Raw genomic sequence first — 17,212 nt, forward strand, 5'->3', positions numbered from 1 at the left:
TACCAGAGCCACCGCCACCCCTTAGAGTCCTCACAGGTCCCATCTCCTACTCAATCTTGGGTATGGCAAATATTTATCAGCTGCATGTGTCAGGCAGGGCAGCAAATGCTAGGGATCCTGCATTGAACCACACCGAACCACACCAGCAGCTGTCTGTCATCTGATATTGCCTTAGCCCGCTCAGGCCTTTGCCCTTTGGGATTCTCTGAGCCCACCCTCATTTGCATGTGGCTAGGAAGAGCTCGACCTTTCTCTCGATTGCTTTGCGTCCTCAAAAGGACAGCAAAGTCTTGTTTACAGTGAGAGCTCTCTAACATGAGAGGGGCTGGGGCTGTAGCTCAGTGGTAGAGCACTTGCCAAGCTCACACAAGACCTTGGATGGATCGCTGCGACTGCAAAAACCCTAGTAAAAGCCCTTTCAGATCGAATGCAAATACACAGCTGTTAAATTCTGGCAAGGAGCTCTATTGCAGGCACAGCAAAGGGCAGTGGATTCAAGAAATCCGTTGACGGTATGCAAGATAGCTCTAAATTGGTGGTTCTCAACCTGTGAGTTGTGACTCCTTTGTGGTCGCATTGCACATATTTACATTGTGATTCGTAACAGTAGCAATATTACTGTTATGAAGTAGCAACAGAATAATTTTATGGTTGGGGGTCACCACACCATGAGGAACTGTATTAAAGGGTCGAAGCATTAGGAAGTTTGTGAGCCACTGCTCAAAGTGAATCTATAAGGAGAGAGGGTTTAGGGGACCCCCCCCCCAAACCTCCCTGAGGCAATGATGGTCCCTGGAAAAGGGAATGATTCTCTTCAATGATGTGGCCTCCGAATAGGGAGTTTAATGCTCCTGTAAACGATCTCTCTCTCAACTAAGATCCTGTAAGCAACCCTAATGAAACTCATCAGCTCATCAAAATCCACACTCAAAAACTAATGGAATAAGGAGGAGGAGGAGGAGCAAGAGAAGGAGGAGGAGAAGACGCAAGCCTTTAATCCCACCATTGGGCACTGGAATCAGAAGGATTAAGAAATTCAAGGTCATCCTCAGTTACACCCTGAGTTCCAGGGCAGTCGTGCTACCTGCGACCCCGTTTCAAAACAAAAGAACGATTCAAGCAATGCAGGCTGACCTAGGTCGGATAGCTATGTCACAGAGCCTTGTAATCTAGGGACAACAGAATGTCAAGTCCCTCCTAGTTGGTGCAGGTAGGATGCAGGAGGAAACTGCCTCCAAGACACGGAACATGCACGCAAGCACGCACATCAAGATAAGCGGACAGAGACAGGAGCCAGGGAGAGCCACGCAGGGTCACCGCCCCGCGAGGTGTGGCCGCTGCAGCCAGCCAAAGTCTCCTGCTCCCAGGTTCCTCTTGTTTGCTTACTACGCCCCACCTGGAGCCCAACTCACTGCCTCCTACGCCCTCTGAACCCCAGGAAAACCTGGGTGACCTGGGAGATCTGTTCGTGCGTTGCTGTGGGACCTTTTAGTGTCTGCGGGCCGGAGACGGAGAAATTCGGGTGCGGGGAGCGACGCCTTGCAGGAGGCAGCCCCGCCCCCCTCCGCCTGATTTCGTTGAAGAGGGAGCCGCCCCGTTCCCGCCCCTAACTGGCCGGGCGGCAGGGAGCTTCTAGGAGGTGGAGATCGAGCCGACCTGCAGAGATGGAGGCAACCAGCACCTGGGCACTGCTGCTGGCGCTGCTGCTGCTGTTGCTGCTGGCGCTGGCCCTGCCCAGGACCCCGGCCCGAAGCCATCTGCCCCCGGGGCCCGCCCCGCTGCCACTGCTGGGGAACCTCCTGCAGCTGCGTCCCGGGGCGCTGTACTCCGGGCTCTTGCGGGTAAGGGGATGCGGGGACACCCTAACCAGCGGGGGTGGGGGGTGTGGACAATCCCTTGAGTGCCTGGGCTCTGCAAGAGTCTTGGGCTATTTTAGGAAGGGGACAGAGGCAGGGGTCCTTGGGGCAAAGGGATTATGAATGCCTTGAGCCTGGGGCACGAACAGGTTGACCTGGGCTGAGCAAGGGACGGTGCCCAGGAGGCGGGACCCTAGAGAAAAGGATCCCTGGAGGGGCTGCGCAGGTAGTCCTGGACTAAGAAAGTGAAGGAATTTCCTGGGAAGGGGGCTAGAGCTGGGAGGGACACAACTCACAGAGGTCTAGACGGAAATAAGAGCAGGACCAGAGGGGCAGGGGTCCCAGGTCGTAGGGATCCACAGAATGCTGGGAAGGTATCGAGCTGCGACCAAAACTACAAAGCAGGTACTGTCTAAGGCAAGAATATTGTTAGTGGGCAAGCTTGTCCCCAGTACCCCTGTTGGGAGGGAAGTATCTGGAAGCCTGCGGAGGCTGGAGGAGGATGAGCTGAGAGCATCCTGGGCTAAAGGAATCTGCCTCAGCGACTCCCGAAGTGGGAGGATGGGTGTAGCTCAGCTGGGAGGGAGCTCGGAGTTCCACCGAGCTCCCGGGTGGGAGGATGGGAGGCAGCCCCAACCTGCCTGGGGTAACGGGGGAAGAAGAATTCCATTCAAAAATATTCTGAGGGACTTTTAAGGACAGAAAAAGGGGGTGGGCGTCTAAGGGAGAGATGGGACACATGTTCCACCGAAACTGCTCTAGGGTTTAAGGGTTTAGCAGAGGTTGAAATGAATAGCTGGGATGGGGGGGGTTGCGGGGGAGAGAAGGGAAGGGGCATTATGGGAAACCAAAGCTGGTTGTGGATGGTCCGGAGATCAGAGGTTAGAACCTGGAAGTGTGAGGAAAGGCAAAAGGGTGTGTTTAAGAAGCACCCACACTACACTCCCGTGCAAAAAAAGAGAACAGCTTCCCAAAGGGATGCTTTTGCTTGGGATGGGGAGAGAACCAGTTCCTGGTATAGGGGGCAAAAGCCGGACCCTATGACTTGCCCGGAGACAACTTGCCCGGTTTGGAACTAATACAGCCTGTCTGCAGCTCCTGGCAGCTCCTGGGAAGTCACTCTCTTCTCCCTTTTTGCCCCCAGCTAAGCAAGAGGTATGGGCCTGTGTTCACGGTACATCTGGGCCCCTGGCGCCGCGTGGTGGTCCTCGTTGGGCATGATGCTGTGAGAGAGGCCTTGGGAGGCCAGGCTGAGGAATTCAGTGGGCGTGGAACGTTGGCAACGCTGGACAAGACTTTCGATGGTCATGGTGAGTAGAGTCATGAGGGCTTATAAGGGCTGCTGATGACTGATGGCCTCTCTTCCCTTCTCATTTAGGGTTGTGATAAGAATCAAGTGGGAAATGGGTTGGTGACAAGTGAGTGTTTACTTACTGATTGTCAACCTATAGTGATAATTACTACCCTGGGGACTGTGAAGTGATAGACAGGCCAACCTGGGCTGCATAGTGAGTTCAAGGCCAGCTTGAACTACATAGTACAAAACAGTTTGACCTTGTCTTGAAAACAACCAAGACTAACGACTCATAGTTCAGTGGTAGGACATGCACAGAACCCATCAGTGATGGCTGCAGGCCTTCTTCAGTGAAGCTTGCCTAGAATCCCCCAGTGAGGGGATGGGGGTGTGGCTCAGTGGTAATGCCCCTGCCTAGAATCCCCCCAGTGAGGGGCTGACAGAGGGGCTCAGCAGTGCTTGTCTAGAAATCAACAATGAAGGGCTTTTTTTTTGAGGGGGGGGAACATGTCCTCCACCTAGCTTGTATAAGACCACAAATTACATGCCTGAGCCAAAAGAGAGAGAGGAGGGTGAGGGTCCCAAAACACAGAAATAATCAATCCTTCATGTTAAGACAGAAAGCATGTAGCTGGGCGGTGTTGGTGCACACCTTTAGTCCCAGCACTTGGGAGGCAGAGGCAGGTGGATCTCTGTGAGTTCAATACCAGCCTGGTCTACAAGAGCTAGTTCCAGGACAACCTCAAAAGCCACAGAGAAACCCTGTCTCGAAAAACAAACAAACAAACAAACAAAAACGTGTAAAATGTGGGAAGCCCCGAGTTTGATCTCTAGCTGCACAGAAAGGCCTGGCATCATGGTGGTGACTAAGACAGTGCTATCTACTTCCCCTAGAGCACCCAGACAGACCTGTCATCAGATAGTAACCGCATGGAGGAATTGACCAGGATGGGAGGGGCAAGCTAGCATGGGAGGAAATCTAGGATTCTAGGAATCCATAGGCGGACCCTGACACAGCTTGTTTGCTGAGGGATACCCAAGAAGAGAAGATGCCCAAGCTGAAGAGAGAGGAAGTTGTGTCCCAGGCAGGGCATGCATGTGCTCACACACCACACAGAGGAGGGGGAGGGACACACTCCTTCAGCCCACAGGCTCCCTGTGCCTGGCCCTGTACTAGGTACTGAGAACAGAAGGGTGGCCAAGGGGATGCGGGGTCTTCTCACTGTGAGAGGCCTGTGACTAAAAACAACACAGTGAGGAGATGGAGCTCTAAAATGACAAGTACAGCTTTGATGGCCGCAGGGGGAGGGGTGCTCTGAACTGGAGCGAGTCAAGGCAGAAGCAGGCTTCTCTAGGCTGAAACACAAAGGGTGGCGAAGCATTGCCCCAGCCTTTAATCCAAGCACTCAACAGGCTGAGTCAGGAGGATTGCTAGGAGTCCAGGCCAGCCCTCTCTACATAGCAAGGCCCTCTCAAGAGAAAACCATAAACAATGAAAAATAAAGGGATAGGGGCTAGAGGGAAGGCCTAGCAGCTAAGAAAACTTGCTGCTTTTTGTTGTTGTTTTGTTTTTGTTTTTTGTTTTCTGAGACAAGGCTTTTCTATATAACAGTCCTGGCTGTCCTGAAACTACCTGTAGACCAGGCTGGCCTCGAACTCACAGAGATCCACCTGCCTCTGCCTCCCAAGAGCTGGGACTAAAGGTGTACGCCACCACCGCCCAGCATCCTTGCTGTTCTTAGAGAGTTTTGTTCCCAGTACTCATATGGGTAGCTGGCAATAGCCTGTGTTCCAATTTCAGGGGTTCCAACATCCACTTATGGCTTTTCCAGGCACTTGCACACACATGAACATACAAAAACATACACAGAAATAAAAAATAAAGTTAAGTAAATTTTTTTTAATTTGCTTGAGACAGGGATTCACTTAGCTATACAGTGAGGGGCTGGGGTGTGGCTCAGTGGTAGAGCCCCTGCCTAGAATCTCCCAGTGAGGGGCTGGGGTGTGGCTCAGTGGTAGAGCCCCTGCCTAGAATCTCCCAGTGAGGGGCTGGGGTGTGGCTCAGTGGTAGAGCCCCTGCCTAGAATCCCCCAGTGAGGGGCTGGTGTGTGGCTCAGTGGTAGAGCCCCTGCCTAGAATCCCCCAGTGAGGGGCTGGGGCGTGGCTCAGTGGTAGAGCCCCTGCCTTGAATCACCCAGTGAGGGGCTGGGGTGTGGCTCAGTGGTAGAACACCTGCCTAGAATCCCCCAGTGAGGGGCTGGGTGGGGCATGACTTATTAGTAGTGAATTTAACATGTACAATGCCCTAGGTTCATGCCCAACAACTCCTAAAATGATGAAGGAACATGATCATGACACAGGCAGAGGAAACAGCAAGGGCCCAGGTCGGGGTGGGGAATCATGATGCCTTTGAGGAAATGAGAGAAGTTGTAGATGATTAATAAAGCTGAAAGTCATTATGACTCTGGTCACCTGGCAGGCCTGTGAGTCACAGCAGAACAGCTGGGCTTCTGGTTTTCAACAGGGAAAGACTGCAAAGTTAGGAGAAATAAAGGATGGAAGCCCAGGGAAGAGACGAGCCGGACCAGGGCAAGGCCTAGGGATGGGGAGAGATGGTATTTGGAAGAGACTAGAGCCTGAGGGTCTCAGGGCTCTGTTCAGTGGGTGGATGGTGGGGCTGAGGAAGGGAGAGGGAAGGTCTACAAGCTAGTTTCAGACATGAGAGGGGGCCAAGGACCGCTTCCAACTGCCACTACAAGCCAGCCTTCAACAGGCATCACAGCACTGAGCTCAGAAGGGAGATCTGTGCAGAGCAAGCACCATGGTAAAAGAGAAGACAATGTAATTATTTCAGCAACCTGGCTTTCTGTTCATATTCTCACCATGGCCTCCTCTGCTGGAATGGGACAGGGACATAGAAAGGTGACGAGGGAGGGTTTGTCACACATTCAAGATCAAAGGATGAAAAGCTAACTCAATTATGCACTTATGGAGTACCTACTGAGTCCTCATTGCACACACACATACAACACACCACACATATAATAAACATACCACACATACACACAAACACATACATACACAAACACATCACACGCCACACATATATACAAACTTACACCACACACACAAACACCACACACATACACACACACAAATGCACACCACATACACAAACACATTACACACATACATATACACAAACATACTACAGACACATACACACAAGCACACCACACACCAACACACATACACTCAAACACACACGCACATAATAAGCATACCACACATACACACAAACACATACATACACAAACACACCACACACAAACACACACCACACACACACACACACACACACACACATCTGCCAGGCTGATACAGATTCAGGACAGGGCCCCGGGGAGCATCTCCAGTCCCTTCTTGAATCTAGCCTTCTGTGCAGGGGTTTTCTTTGCCAATGGGGAGCGGTGGAAGCAGCTGAGGAAGTTCACCCTGCTCGCTCTACGGGACCTGGGCATGGGCAAGCGAGAAGGCGAGGAGCTGATCCAAGCAGAGGTGCAGAATTTGGTGGAGGCCTTCCAGAAGACAGAAGGTCAGCAGGGAGGGGCCAACAACCACTTCCAGCCAAGAGGAAGAGGAACCATCTCCATTGTTCCCCGGGTGGTGGTGAATCTGGGGGGGGGGTGTCTCTGCTCACCTCCACTGGGTCACACCTGGGGTGCCACACAGCTCTCTCTGTCCCTTCTCTGGGCTTTACCCCCTCCCTACTTTGTCTTGTTTATGAGGGAGGAATTTCACTAGTCGGGCCAGGCTGGCCTGAAACTAATGATTAATTCTTCTACCTCAGCCTCCAGCTGCTGGGATTACAGGTGTGAGCTACCACACCTGGCTCCTTTTGTTGTTTTGTGGTGTGTGTATGTGTTAATACTCTTTATTTGATAATATCTATAAGCCACAGTAAGTGCTGCTCAGCAGTAAAAGGCAATACGCTCAACATAGAGAATTCTAATTAAATCAGCATTGTCAAGAATAGACAGTTGCTTCCTGACATTTAGCCATTGCCTGTCACAGGCCAGTGAACACAATCTGAAACACGGGTGAGTCTCCTCATGTCTGCAACAGTGATAGAATTTTCCCGGTGTTTAGACATATGCCTATGCCCATTTACATACATCAAAGTGCAAAGCCACTAGTAGGTTTGGGGTGACACCCCCATCTTTGTGGAAAGTAGAGCGTTACCAATTAAGTCCAACCTCATCTTGAGGAAGGCAGAGCAATGATAGTATTTATGCAACTGAAATTGTTACTGTAAAAAACAGATCATGGACTGCCCAACAAAAAACATTGTCAGCCATTCACGATCTGATTGTTGGGGTCTGAGTTAAATCACGGTACATATTAAAAGCCACGAGACATGTGTTATGTAATTAGTAAGGCAGTGGTGTTACTCGTTAGTGACCCTCTTAAGATGAACTAGTATGTCAGCCCTTTCTCCCTTCTTCTGAATTCCAGTGAAGATCGTTTTTGTTTGAGGGGTGTACTTTTTGTAATTCTCCAAATGCTCCCTCAGGTAACCCCTCCCCAGGTGGTACCTTTGCTTGTGTGGTATCTGTGTAAGAGAATCCAGTCGCCTGACCTGCCTTCTGTCCAAACAGGACTTGGAGATTTGGTCCGGTCTTATGCTTGCCTCTCTTTCCCGCAGTGTGACAGCGGGCACACTTCTGACAAAAATCTTGTTGTCTTTTCTCAACATCATGCATCCCTAATTCGCTCCCGGCTGGTCAACACCACAAATGCTATGACCCAGAGTTGGACATCCTGCTCTTCTGTTTTTGTTTTCTGAGACACAGTCTCACTCTGTAGCCGTGACCGTCCTTGAACTCTTAACAATCCTCCTGCCTCAACTTTTCAAGGGCCAAGGTCACAGGTGTGGGCCACCACACCTCCATCTAACTCTTTCTGCCTCGTTTCTTCATCTAATCCATTCTTCTGTCTCTCTCTCTTCCCCTGCCGTCCATGCCTCCCAGGACGTCCATTCAACCCTTCCATGCTGCTGGCCCAAGCCACATCTAATGTCGTCTGTTCCCTCGTCTTTGGCATCCGTTTGCCCTATGAAGATGAAGAGTTCCAGGCCGTGATCCAGGCAGCAAGTGGTACCTTGCTGGGGATCAGCTCCCCGTGGGGCCAGGTAAATGGTGGAAGCCTTCCCCAGCCTCAGTACTCGCTGTCGAGCACGCTGAGAACAAACTGCCTTCCTGTACCCACAGGCCTACGAGATGTTCTCCTGGCTACTGCAGCTCTTGCCAGGCCCACACAAGCAGCTCCAGCGCCACTTAGGCACCCTGGCTGCCTTCGTTGTCCAGCATGTACAGCGACACCAGGGAAGTGTCCAGACTTCAGGTCCTGCACGTGACCTCGTTGATGCCTTCCTGCTGAAGATAGCACAGGTGTGGAAATTGGGAGAGGAAAGAGTCCCTCTTGAGTATGGCTACTGGCCTGGCTCATAGTCCATTTACTTAGCATCTGCTGAGTCCTTGTCCCTGGGCTGAGTTAGGGATGGGATCAGCTGTGTAGGAGATGTAACTTTGTAGCTAGAAGTTTCCCTCCCACCTACCAGTTCCCAAATAACCACTCTGAGGCTTAATAGTAATTATAATTGTTTGACCAATGGCTCAGGCATATTACTAACTGGCTCTCACAATTAAATTAACCCATTTCTACTAATCTGTATATCACCATGTGGTGGTGTCTTACCAGTAATGTTCTGGCATCTTACTGTTCTGGTGCCTACATGGCATCTCCCAGACTCTGCCGTCTTTCTCCTGTATCTCTGCTTGGATTTCCCACCTGACTCTATTCTGCCTGGCTATTGTCAAAATCGGCTTCTTTATTAACCAATGCTAATAAAACATATTCACAGCATACAGAAGAGCATCTCACATCATAACTCAGTTACAGAGTTCTGCCTAGCAATGCAGGCAGCCCTGTGCTCCATCCCTAGTACCACACGAACTGTCATCCCAGCACCTGGGAGGCACAGGCCGAAGGTCATCTGCCTAAACAGCAAGTTTAAGGCCAGCCTGGGCTACATGTGACCCTGTTTGAAAGCGGGGAGGGGGGGGAAGATGGACAATGGTAATGTCTCAGTGGGCAAAGGTGTTTGACACCAAGCCTGACTCCCTGTGTTTGAGCCCCCAGGACCCACACAATGGACAGACAGAACCAACTCCTGCAAGTTGTCCCCTGACCTCCGCATGCATGACACGGCACACACAAGCCCACACATGAAATTAAAAAAAGAAAGATTTTTTTTTTTTTTTTAAATCTCGAATCTCTACCTCACTCGGATAACAGTTGCTCATTTCTCAACTTGTCACAAACGTTTCCTTTATTGCTCAGGAGAAACAAGACCTGGGCACAGAATTCACAGAGAGGAACATGCTGATGACGGCCACGTACCTGCTGTTTGCTGGAACGATGACAGTTGGTGCCACCATCCACTATGCCCTCCTGCTCCTGATAAGATACCCTCAAGTGCAACGTAAGAAACCATTCCCAACAGCCAGGCCCCGGGAACCCAAGCGATGGTTCCAGAGGACAGAATGTGCAGGGAGATGAAAATGGGCGTGGAGTTTAGGGTTCCCCAAGTGGTGAGGGGGCTTCACGCCACAGTCCGAGGCATAGCGAGAGGCGAGACACGACATGTCTGTTGGTGACACCTTGTCACCTTTATCGTGTGGCCTTGACCCCAGGCATGGGGAGCCACAGAAGGACCTTGAGCAGGGAAGACATAAGTATGTTTACAGTTATCGATTTATTTACTTTTATTTGAGACAGGGTCTTACTCTGTATCCCAAATTGGCCTGCTATTCACTGTACAGCCTAGGCTGGCCTCTAACTCAGCATCCTGGCTCAACTGCGTTTTTAGGTGGGAATCAATACACTCCACTTAAATCTGCATTTTAGAAAAGCATCCAGCTGCCAGGGCAGGATGAACTGTAAGAGACTGTAGCTCAGGGCCAGAGCTCTTGCCTAGACTCTCAGAGGAGGGTGGGAGGGGAGGCTTGAGAGCCCTGGCTTCAATCCACTGGTGAGGAGGGGGCGTGGCTCAAGGGTAGAGTGGTTGCCTAGCATCCATGAGGTTCTGGGTATCATTCCCAGGTCGTCTCTCTCTCTCTCTCTCTCTCTCTCTCTCTCTCTCTCTCTCTCTCTCTCTCTCACACACACACACACACACACACACACACACACACACGCAGTTGGAGTTGTCATCATCCATGTGTGGCAGGTGCACAGCTGTAATCCCAGCACTTAGTAAACTGTGAGGTAAGAGTACGGTGAGTTTGAGGCCCAGCCTTGGTTGCACTCAAGCCTAGACTACAGTGTGAGACCATATCTCAAAGCAAACCAAAGCAAAACAAAATAAATGAAAAAGAGGTGAGGTTCACGATCCTAGCAGAGGCCGGACCTGAACTTTTAGCAGTAAGGAAGGGCAGATGGCTAACAGGCCAGGCTGGGGATGAACCACCCACCCATGCCTGCACCTGGAGGAACTCTACCTGAATGCCTGAAGGCTAGTGAAATAGCTTGACCCTATGCGGCAGCACCCGGAGATCTAGTGCCATGACTGGATTCAGCTATGACTTTTAGTGAATGGCTTGGGTCCGTGGGCCTCAGTTTCCTCATCTAGGAAATGGACATGTGTAAGGATGCCCACCATGCTGGGTGTGGTGGCGCATGCCTTTAATCCCCCAGAGGCAGGAGGATCTCTGTGAGTTCAAGGCTAGCCTGGTATACAGAATGAGTTCCCAGGACAGCCAGGCCAACATTGAGAGAGCCTGTCTCAAAAACCCAAAACGGTGACCACCATTCGTTGTTACTGGAGTTAAGATAAAATGGATACACACCCTGCAAATGGGATGAACGAGATCCCAGGCCTAGCTGCTCCTCGCCTGCTGCCAACCTCACCCCCAAACCACTGCTGCACAAGATGAGGCTCCCAGGAGGAGGATCCCAGGGTCCACCCCACCCTTGACCTGCAACCCTCCTTTTGCATGCAGAGCGTGTTCGGGAGGAGCTGATCCAGGAGCTGGGTCCCGGCAGGGCTCCGAGTCTGAGCGACCGTGCTCGCCTCCCATACACGGATGCAGTTTTACACGAGGCACAGCGGCTGCTGGCACTGGTGCCCATGGGAATGCCCCACACCCTCACGAGGACCACTTGCTTCCGTGGATATACTCTGCCCCAGGTGGGTGCGTGGCACAGCCAGAGCAGTTATCTCTGCCCTGATTTCTCTGTCTGTCTAGATCCTCCCCGAAACCACCCCTTTCTCTCTGGCCTCCATTGAAAAACACTTCAGACATACAAACACCAGGGGGCGATATACCCTCAGTCCTGAGACTACACTGGCAGTGGCTCCTTCTAAAATCAAATCCTTATGTTTTTAGCCCTGCTGTTTTCTTAGCTGGAACTTGAACAAATTGCTTCATCCACTGAGCCTCAATAGATACCCCTGTTATAAATTGGGAATAATAATAACATCCAATTTGGACTTGAAAGATAATGCTTGCAAAACATCTACCCAGTTCTTAGTGGTGGGTGGGTGTCCTGCGTGCACACGAAAAGCAACCACAATGTCACAATAACATGAATCAAACATATCCTTTACATTGTACCATCTGTTGTTCTGGATGCTTTCTTCTAGTATTATTTTCTTTGATCTCCAAAAGAACCCTGTGTAATTATCACACCCATTGTACGGATGGAAAAACTAAGATCAGCATGAATGCACCCAGCCCTCAAGTGGGAAGACAGGATTTGAACCCAGGACCTAAACTTTAACCACTTCTACCTGCCTTTCTGTTATTTAACAAAGCCCCATGGTGCTTTTCGTGGAGCTCCTTCGCCTTCCAGCTCATACAACCCATGGGCCAGACCACTTAGCAAAGAATGCCTTGCCTCTCCCCTGTGTCTCCCCCATCTGCCTTCAGTCACTAAGGCGGTGGTTCTCCACCTGGGAGTAGGAACAACCCTTTCCCAGGGGCAGCAATCAGGTATTTACATTACAATTCACAACAGCAGTTACAACAACTTACAGTTACAAAGTAGCAACAAAAGAATTTTACGGTGAGGGATCAACACATTAGGAACTGTATTAGGGGTCGCAGCATCAGGAAGGTTGAGAACCACTACTTTAACATAACAGTCCCAGCCTCTGGGCAGTGATGGTACACACTTTTTAATCCCAGGACTTGGGAGCCAGAGGCAGGCAGATCTCTGAGTTTGAGGCCAGCCTGGTCTTACAGAGGGAGAGTTCTAGGACAGGCTGCAAAGCTACAGAGAACCCTGTCTCAAAAAAAAAAAAAAAAAAAAAAAAAAAAAAAAAAAAAAAAAAAGAGCCTTATAACATAACAACCCCCAGGATGCACAGGCTCTGGTCTGGCCTGAGAGGCTGCAGCCCTGCCTGGCTGTGGCCTTCATGGACAACCCTCCCACACACAGCCTTGCCTTCGCCTCTCTGAGACGTTCCCCAGAGAGGTGGCTTGGACAGCCACAGCTTAATCTCGGGATCACAACATACTCCCTTAATTTCAAAACAGTGTAAAAATAACATGCTCTATCAGGCGGACCCTGGGGTTTCCTTTGGCTACTGTTTAAGCTCTCCAGGCCTTAGTTGCCCCATCTTTTTTACCTCCCCCACCCCATGTGATAGTAGGGGTTAAAGCCTGCACTGACTTACACCCTAGGCATACGCCCTTTTTACTTCTCGTTTTCTTTGGAAATAAGATCTTATGAAGTAGGCCAGGCTGGCTTTGATCTTACAACCTTGCCATCTTCCTCTCTCACTCTCCACAGTGTTGCGATTACAGGCATGTACCCCCACATCCACGTTCCCTTGTCCTTAAATTGGGTCCTTCCTGGGCTTATTCCAGAGATTCCGGAAAGCGGAAAGGAGAGGAGGCATCGTGTGCAACTGTTGCACGCATTGAGGCAGGAGGATTGCCACAAGTTGAAGTCTAGCCTAGGCTACATATGAGATCCTATCTTGAAAGAAAGTAAAAGCAAACGGGAGAAAGGAGAGTCAGAGACACTGAAGTGTTTACTTAACGTTGGCGTCATGTTTTGTTTTGGTTGTTTGGTTTTGTTTGTTTGTTTGAGACAGGGTCTCTCCATGTAGACCAGGCTGACCTTGAACTCACAGAGATTCACCTGCCTCTGCCTCCTGAGTGCTGGGATTAAGGCATGCACCACCACACCTAGCCCTAAGTATTTATTTATTTATTTTCATTTTTTATTTTGTGATTTTTTTTCACTTTTTAAAAAATATAACCCAGCAGTGATGGCGCACACACACACACACACACACACACACACAATAGATTAGGTAGGTAGGTAGGTAGGTAGGTAGGTGGGATGGAAAGATGGCTCAGCAGTTACGAGTTCAGTTCCCAGCATCCACATGGTGACTCACTACTGTAACTCCAGTTCCAGGAGATCTGATGCTTTCTTCTGGCCTCTGTGGACATTGCACCCATGTCATATACAGACATTCAAGCAAACCCTCATACACATGAGATAATAATAATAATAATACTCTAGCCTGTTATAGCCCATGCCTTTCATCCCAGCTCTTAAGAAGCAGAGGCAGGTGGATCTCTGTGAGTTTGAGGCCAGCCTGGTCTATAGAGCGAGTTCCAAGACAGCCAGAGCTGTTAGACAGAGAAACCCTGTCTCACAAAAACAAACAAAAAATAAATACAAGTAAATGTTTTTAAATTTGATTTTTAATCAAGTTACATTAAAAGTATCAATACAGGAAGCCCAAGTGTGTGACTTTCATCTTGTGCCCTCAGGGTACTGAGGTCTTCCCTCTGATCGGCTCTGTACTACACGACCCTAAGGTTTTCCAGAACCCAGGAGAGTTCCGCCCGGGCCGCTTCCTGGACACTGATGGCCGCCTGAGGAAACATGAAGCCTTCCTGCCCTTCTCCTTAGGTATCTACTGGACTGGATGTTAGGGATCACCAGAGGGTGCTAACTGGTTATAGCCAGTGGGTGTCAGTGCCAGCTGGGGAGGCACCATTTTCCTGTGCCCCAGGATCTCTGCTGGATGCCCCTATTCTGTGGGCCCAGATGTGAGCCCGGCTGACTCAATCCCCCTCTTCTGCCAGGTAAGCGAGTCTGCCTGGGAGAAGGCCTGGCTCGGGCAGAGCTCTGGCTTTTCTTCACCGCTATCCTGCAAGCCTTCTCTCTGGACACGCCGTGCCCACCAGGCGACCTGAGCCTGCAGCCAGCCATAAGTGGGCTTTTCAACGTCCCCCCAGACTTCCAGCTGCAGGTCTGGCCCACCAGCGACCAGTCCAGGTGAAGGAAGGCAGGAGCCACCTGGGGTGACAGCTTCACAGGGGTGAGTGAACCAGGTATCTTAGAAGCTACGTCACACCACACGTATGTCCAGGCAGCTGCTGCGACCCGGAATCACACTCCCCTATGCAACTACAAGGCAACTGATGTATGTGCTTTCTTGGAGAGGGCTGTCTGAATCTGGGTCTGGCTATGTAGCACAGGCAGGTCTCAAGCTTGTGATCCTCCTGCCTCAGATTGCCGAGTGCTGGAATTACAAGTATGCACCACCAAGGTGGCTGCATAGCTTTCAGACTACATAAATGTAGTATATGCCATCTGGACTCACAAGAATATTACCAGATACCCCACCAAGCCATCCACCACACAACCACCTGGGCTCACAATCCTGGTCCCGATACCACCGACACAGCCTCACAAACAGCCCAACCATGTTTTACTTCCTCCGTGTTCCATGTCTATCACCGCTGTGGCTGGGTCCCCGCCATAGAAAACAGCATGCCCCAGCTGGGGTCACGTCACAGCCAGAACGCTGTCCGTGGATGACCTCACCACCCTTCAGGCACATGAGTACCTCCATGTATGGCCGTCATCCACACAGCTGGACCATGTGTGACAATGTCTTGGCTCTAACGAATTTCTTCCTACTGAGATACACCATGACGGCAAAACTGTTCCCGGCCAACTCCACGCCCTTGTTCGTCAAACATACTCCTTCCAACAAATTCTCCCAAATATAAATGTTCCCTGGGCTGCAATCGTGCACACAGACCTTGTACAAGCGAGCACCAGCAACCCCAAGGAGAAATGCCCTCCCTCCAGCTTAATAGGGCTCTGCTCCCAAATACATTCTGACTTTACTTGGCATCGCTGAAGTCCCCGTCAGCGTTATCCAAATGTAGCTCAGAGGTAGGGAGCACTTGTCTAGCATTTGTAAAGCCTAGGGTTCATTCCCCAGCACTGCTCAAAAACAACAATTAAAAAAAAAAAAAAAAGCCTCCATCCAACCATCGCCTGGCCCCTGGAAGAACTAGATGAGCATACGGGTTCTACCGCTGCGTAACAGGACAGAGGCCATACCTGACCTCTTTGTAACTTGGAAGTCCCCATTTTTGCAATAAAAGTTTGTTTCTGGCCAAGGACTGGACCCCCCTCTGCTTGTGTGAGTAAGGGGTGGGATTGCAGAGTCCACCCCTCCCCTGAGGCTGGGAGGGAGCTGAAAAACACGGTCACCGCCCACCCTGCTGCTGACATCAGTACCAGATGTGAAGCTGAGGGGGAGGGGAGGGGAGGGGCAGGGCTGAGGCTGTCTGCTGTCCCCGGAAAGTCTTCAGCCAATGACAGCTCTAGCCTTTGGAAGTTCTCCAAATCTGAACCCAGACAGGCACTCTGCTCTTGTCTCTCCAACCCCTTTGCCCTTCTGTTTTCCCCATTCTGGAAGTGTGGCTCAGTGGTAGACACCTGCTTAACATGTCCAGGGCCGTGAGTTCCATCTTCATCACAGACGGAATTAAAAATAAATAACCACTGAGTTTCCACTTATTGTATCTATTCCTCTTATTGCACTTTCTTAGAGTTATTTCAAGGCAAATAGTAGAAAATAACGGAACATGCCTGTCTTTTAATTTCTTACTTTAAACAGTCTACTCAGGTGGTGGTGGCGCACACCTTTAATCTCAGCACTCGGGAGACAGAGGCAGGTGGATCTCTGTGAGTTCAAGGCCAGCCTGATCTACAGAGTAAGTTCCAGACAGCCTATTAAACAGAGAAACTCTGCTTCTAAAACAAAACAAAGCAAGCAAACAAAGAAAGACAGGATCTTATGTGTTCCAGGCTGACCTTGAATGCTCTATAAAGCCAAGGCTGCCCTTATCCTTCTCATCCCTTCCTCCACCTTGCCTGGTTTTTTGTTTTGTTTTGTCTTTTGGGACAAGGTCTCCCTGTGTAGTCCTGGCCATGTCCTAGAACTTGCTCTATAGACCAGGCTGGCCTGGAACTCAGAGATCTGCCTGTCTCTGCCTTTGCCTCTGGAGTGCTGAGATTAAAGATTCTGCCATGTCTGACCTGTGTATTTATCTGTTTGCTTTATTCTGGATGCATATGAATGGACACACATGTCAACAGCTCCCCCATGGATGGCAGAGACAAACTCGCAAGAGTCATTTCTCTCCTACCGTGTGGGCCTCGGGGGTCACTCACAGGTCATCAGGTTTGGCACCAAGTGCCTTTACACTTTGGGCCATCTTTATGGTCCTTAAAAAACAAAACAAAAACATCAGACTGGAGCTGCTACCAAGGATCATTTCCAGATCTGTGATCCTACTGTGTTGAAGTCTGCGGCCCATGCTCTCACTGAGGGCCTTGTGGATGCCGGAGGTCAGGTCAGCCACCTGAGTCCATGTTGGTGACCGAGGGACATGCTGGGGCCAAGCAGATGTAAGTGGCCTGTGCTGCTACCCAATCCTGTGGTGGCATCATGGCCAGAGCTGAGGGCCATCCATGTCTGGGCCCCATAGCTCTACTGCAGCCAGGGTCTATGTTGTTGTCCAAGGTTCCTGTTACCATCAAAGGCCACGTGGATGCCCAAGATCTGCGGCCACGTTAGTAACCAAGGGCCATGCTGCCACTGGGGTCACTTTGAGTAGCCCGCACTGCCACCTGATGTCCACACACAGTTGCTGCCAAGGCCCATGTC

The 17,212-nt window shown here is 50.6% G+C and overlaps 1 protein-coding gene across 1 annotated transcript; it reads left to right on the plus strand.

The window, feature by feature from the left end:
* The first annotated feature begins 1,515 nt into the window (after nucleotides 1-1,515).
* LOC127238429 (cytochrome P450 2S1) lies at nucleotides 1,516-15,654 on the plus strand. The gene is made up of 9 exons (XM_051207043.1): nucleotides 1,516-1,841; nucleotides 3,001-3,166; nucleotides 6,596-6,745; nucleotides 8,181-8,341; nucleotides 8,421-8,600; nucleotides 9,553-9,694; nucleotides 11,214-11,401; nucleotides 14,007-14,148; nucleotides 14,325-15,654. Exons 1-9 carry the CDS (start codon nucleotides 1,665-1,667, stop codon nucleotides 14,519-14,521), a joined length of 1,503 nt encoding a protein of 500 aa, XP_051063000.1. The 5' UTR covers nucleotides 1,516-1,664; the 3' UTR covers nucleotides 14,522-15,654.
* The last annotated feature ends 1,558 nt before the right edge of the window (nucleotides 15,655-17,212 follow it).

This window comes from Phodopus roborovskii, unplaced genomic scaffold (genome assembly GCF_943737965.1).
Source record: "Phodopus roborovskii unplaced genomic scaffold, PHOROB, whole genome shotgun sequence".
Classification (NCBI taxonomy): Eukaryota; Metazoa; Chordata; class Mammalia; order Rodentia; family Cricetidae; genus Phodopus; species Phodopus roborovskii.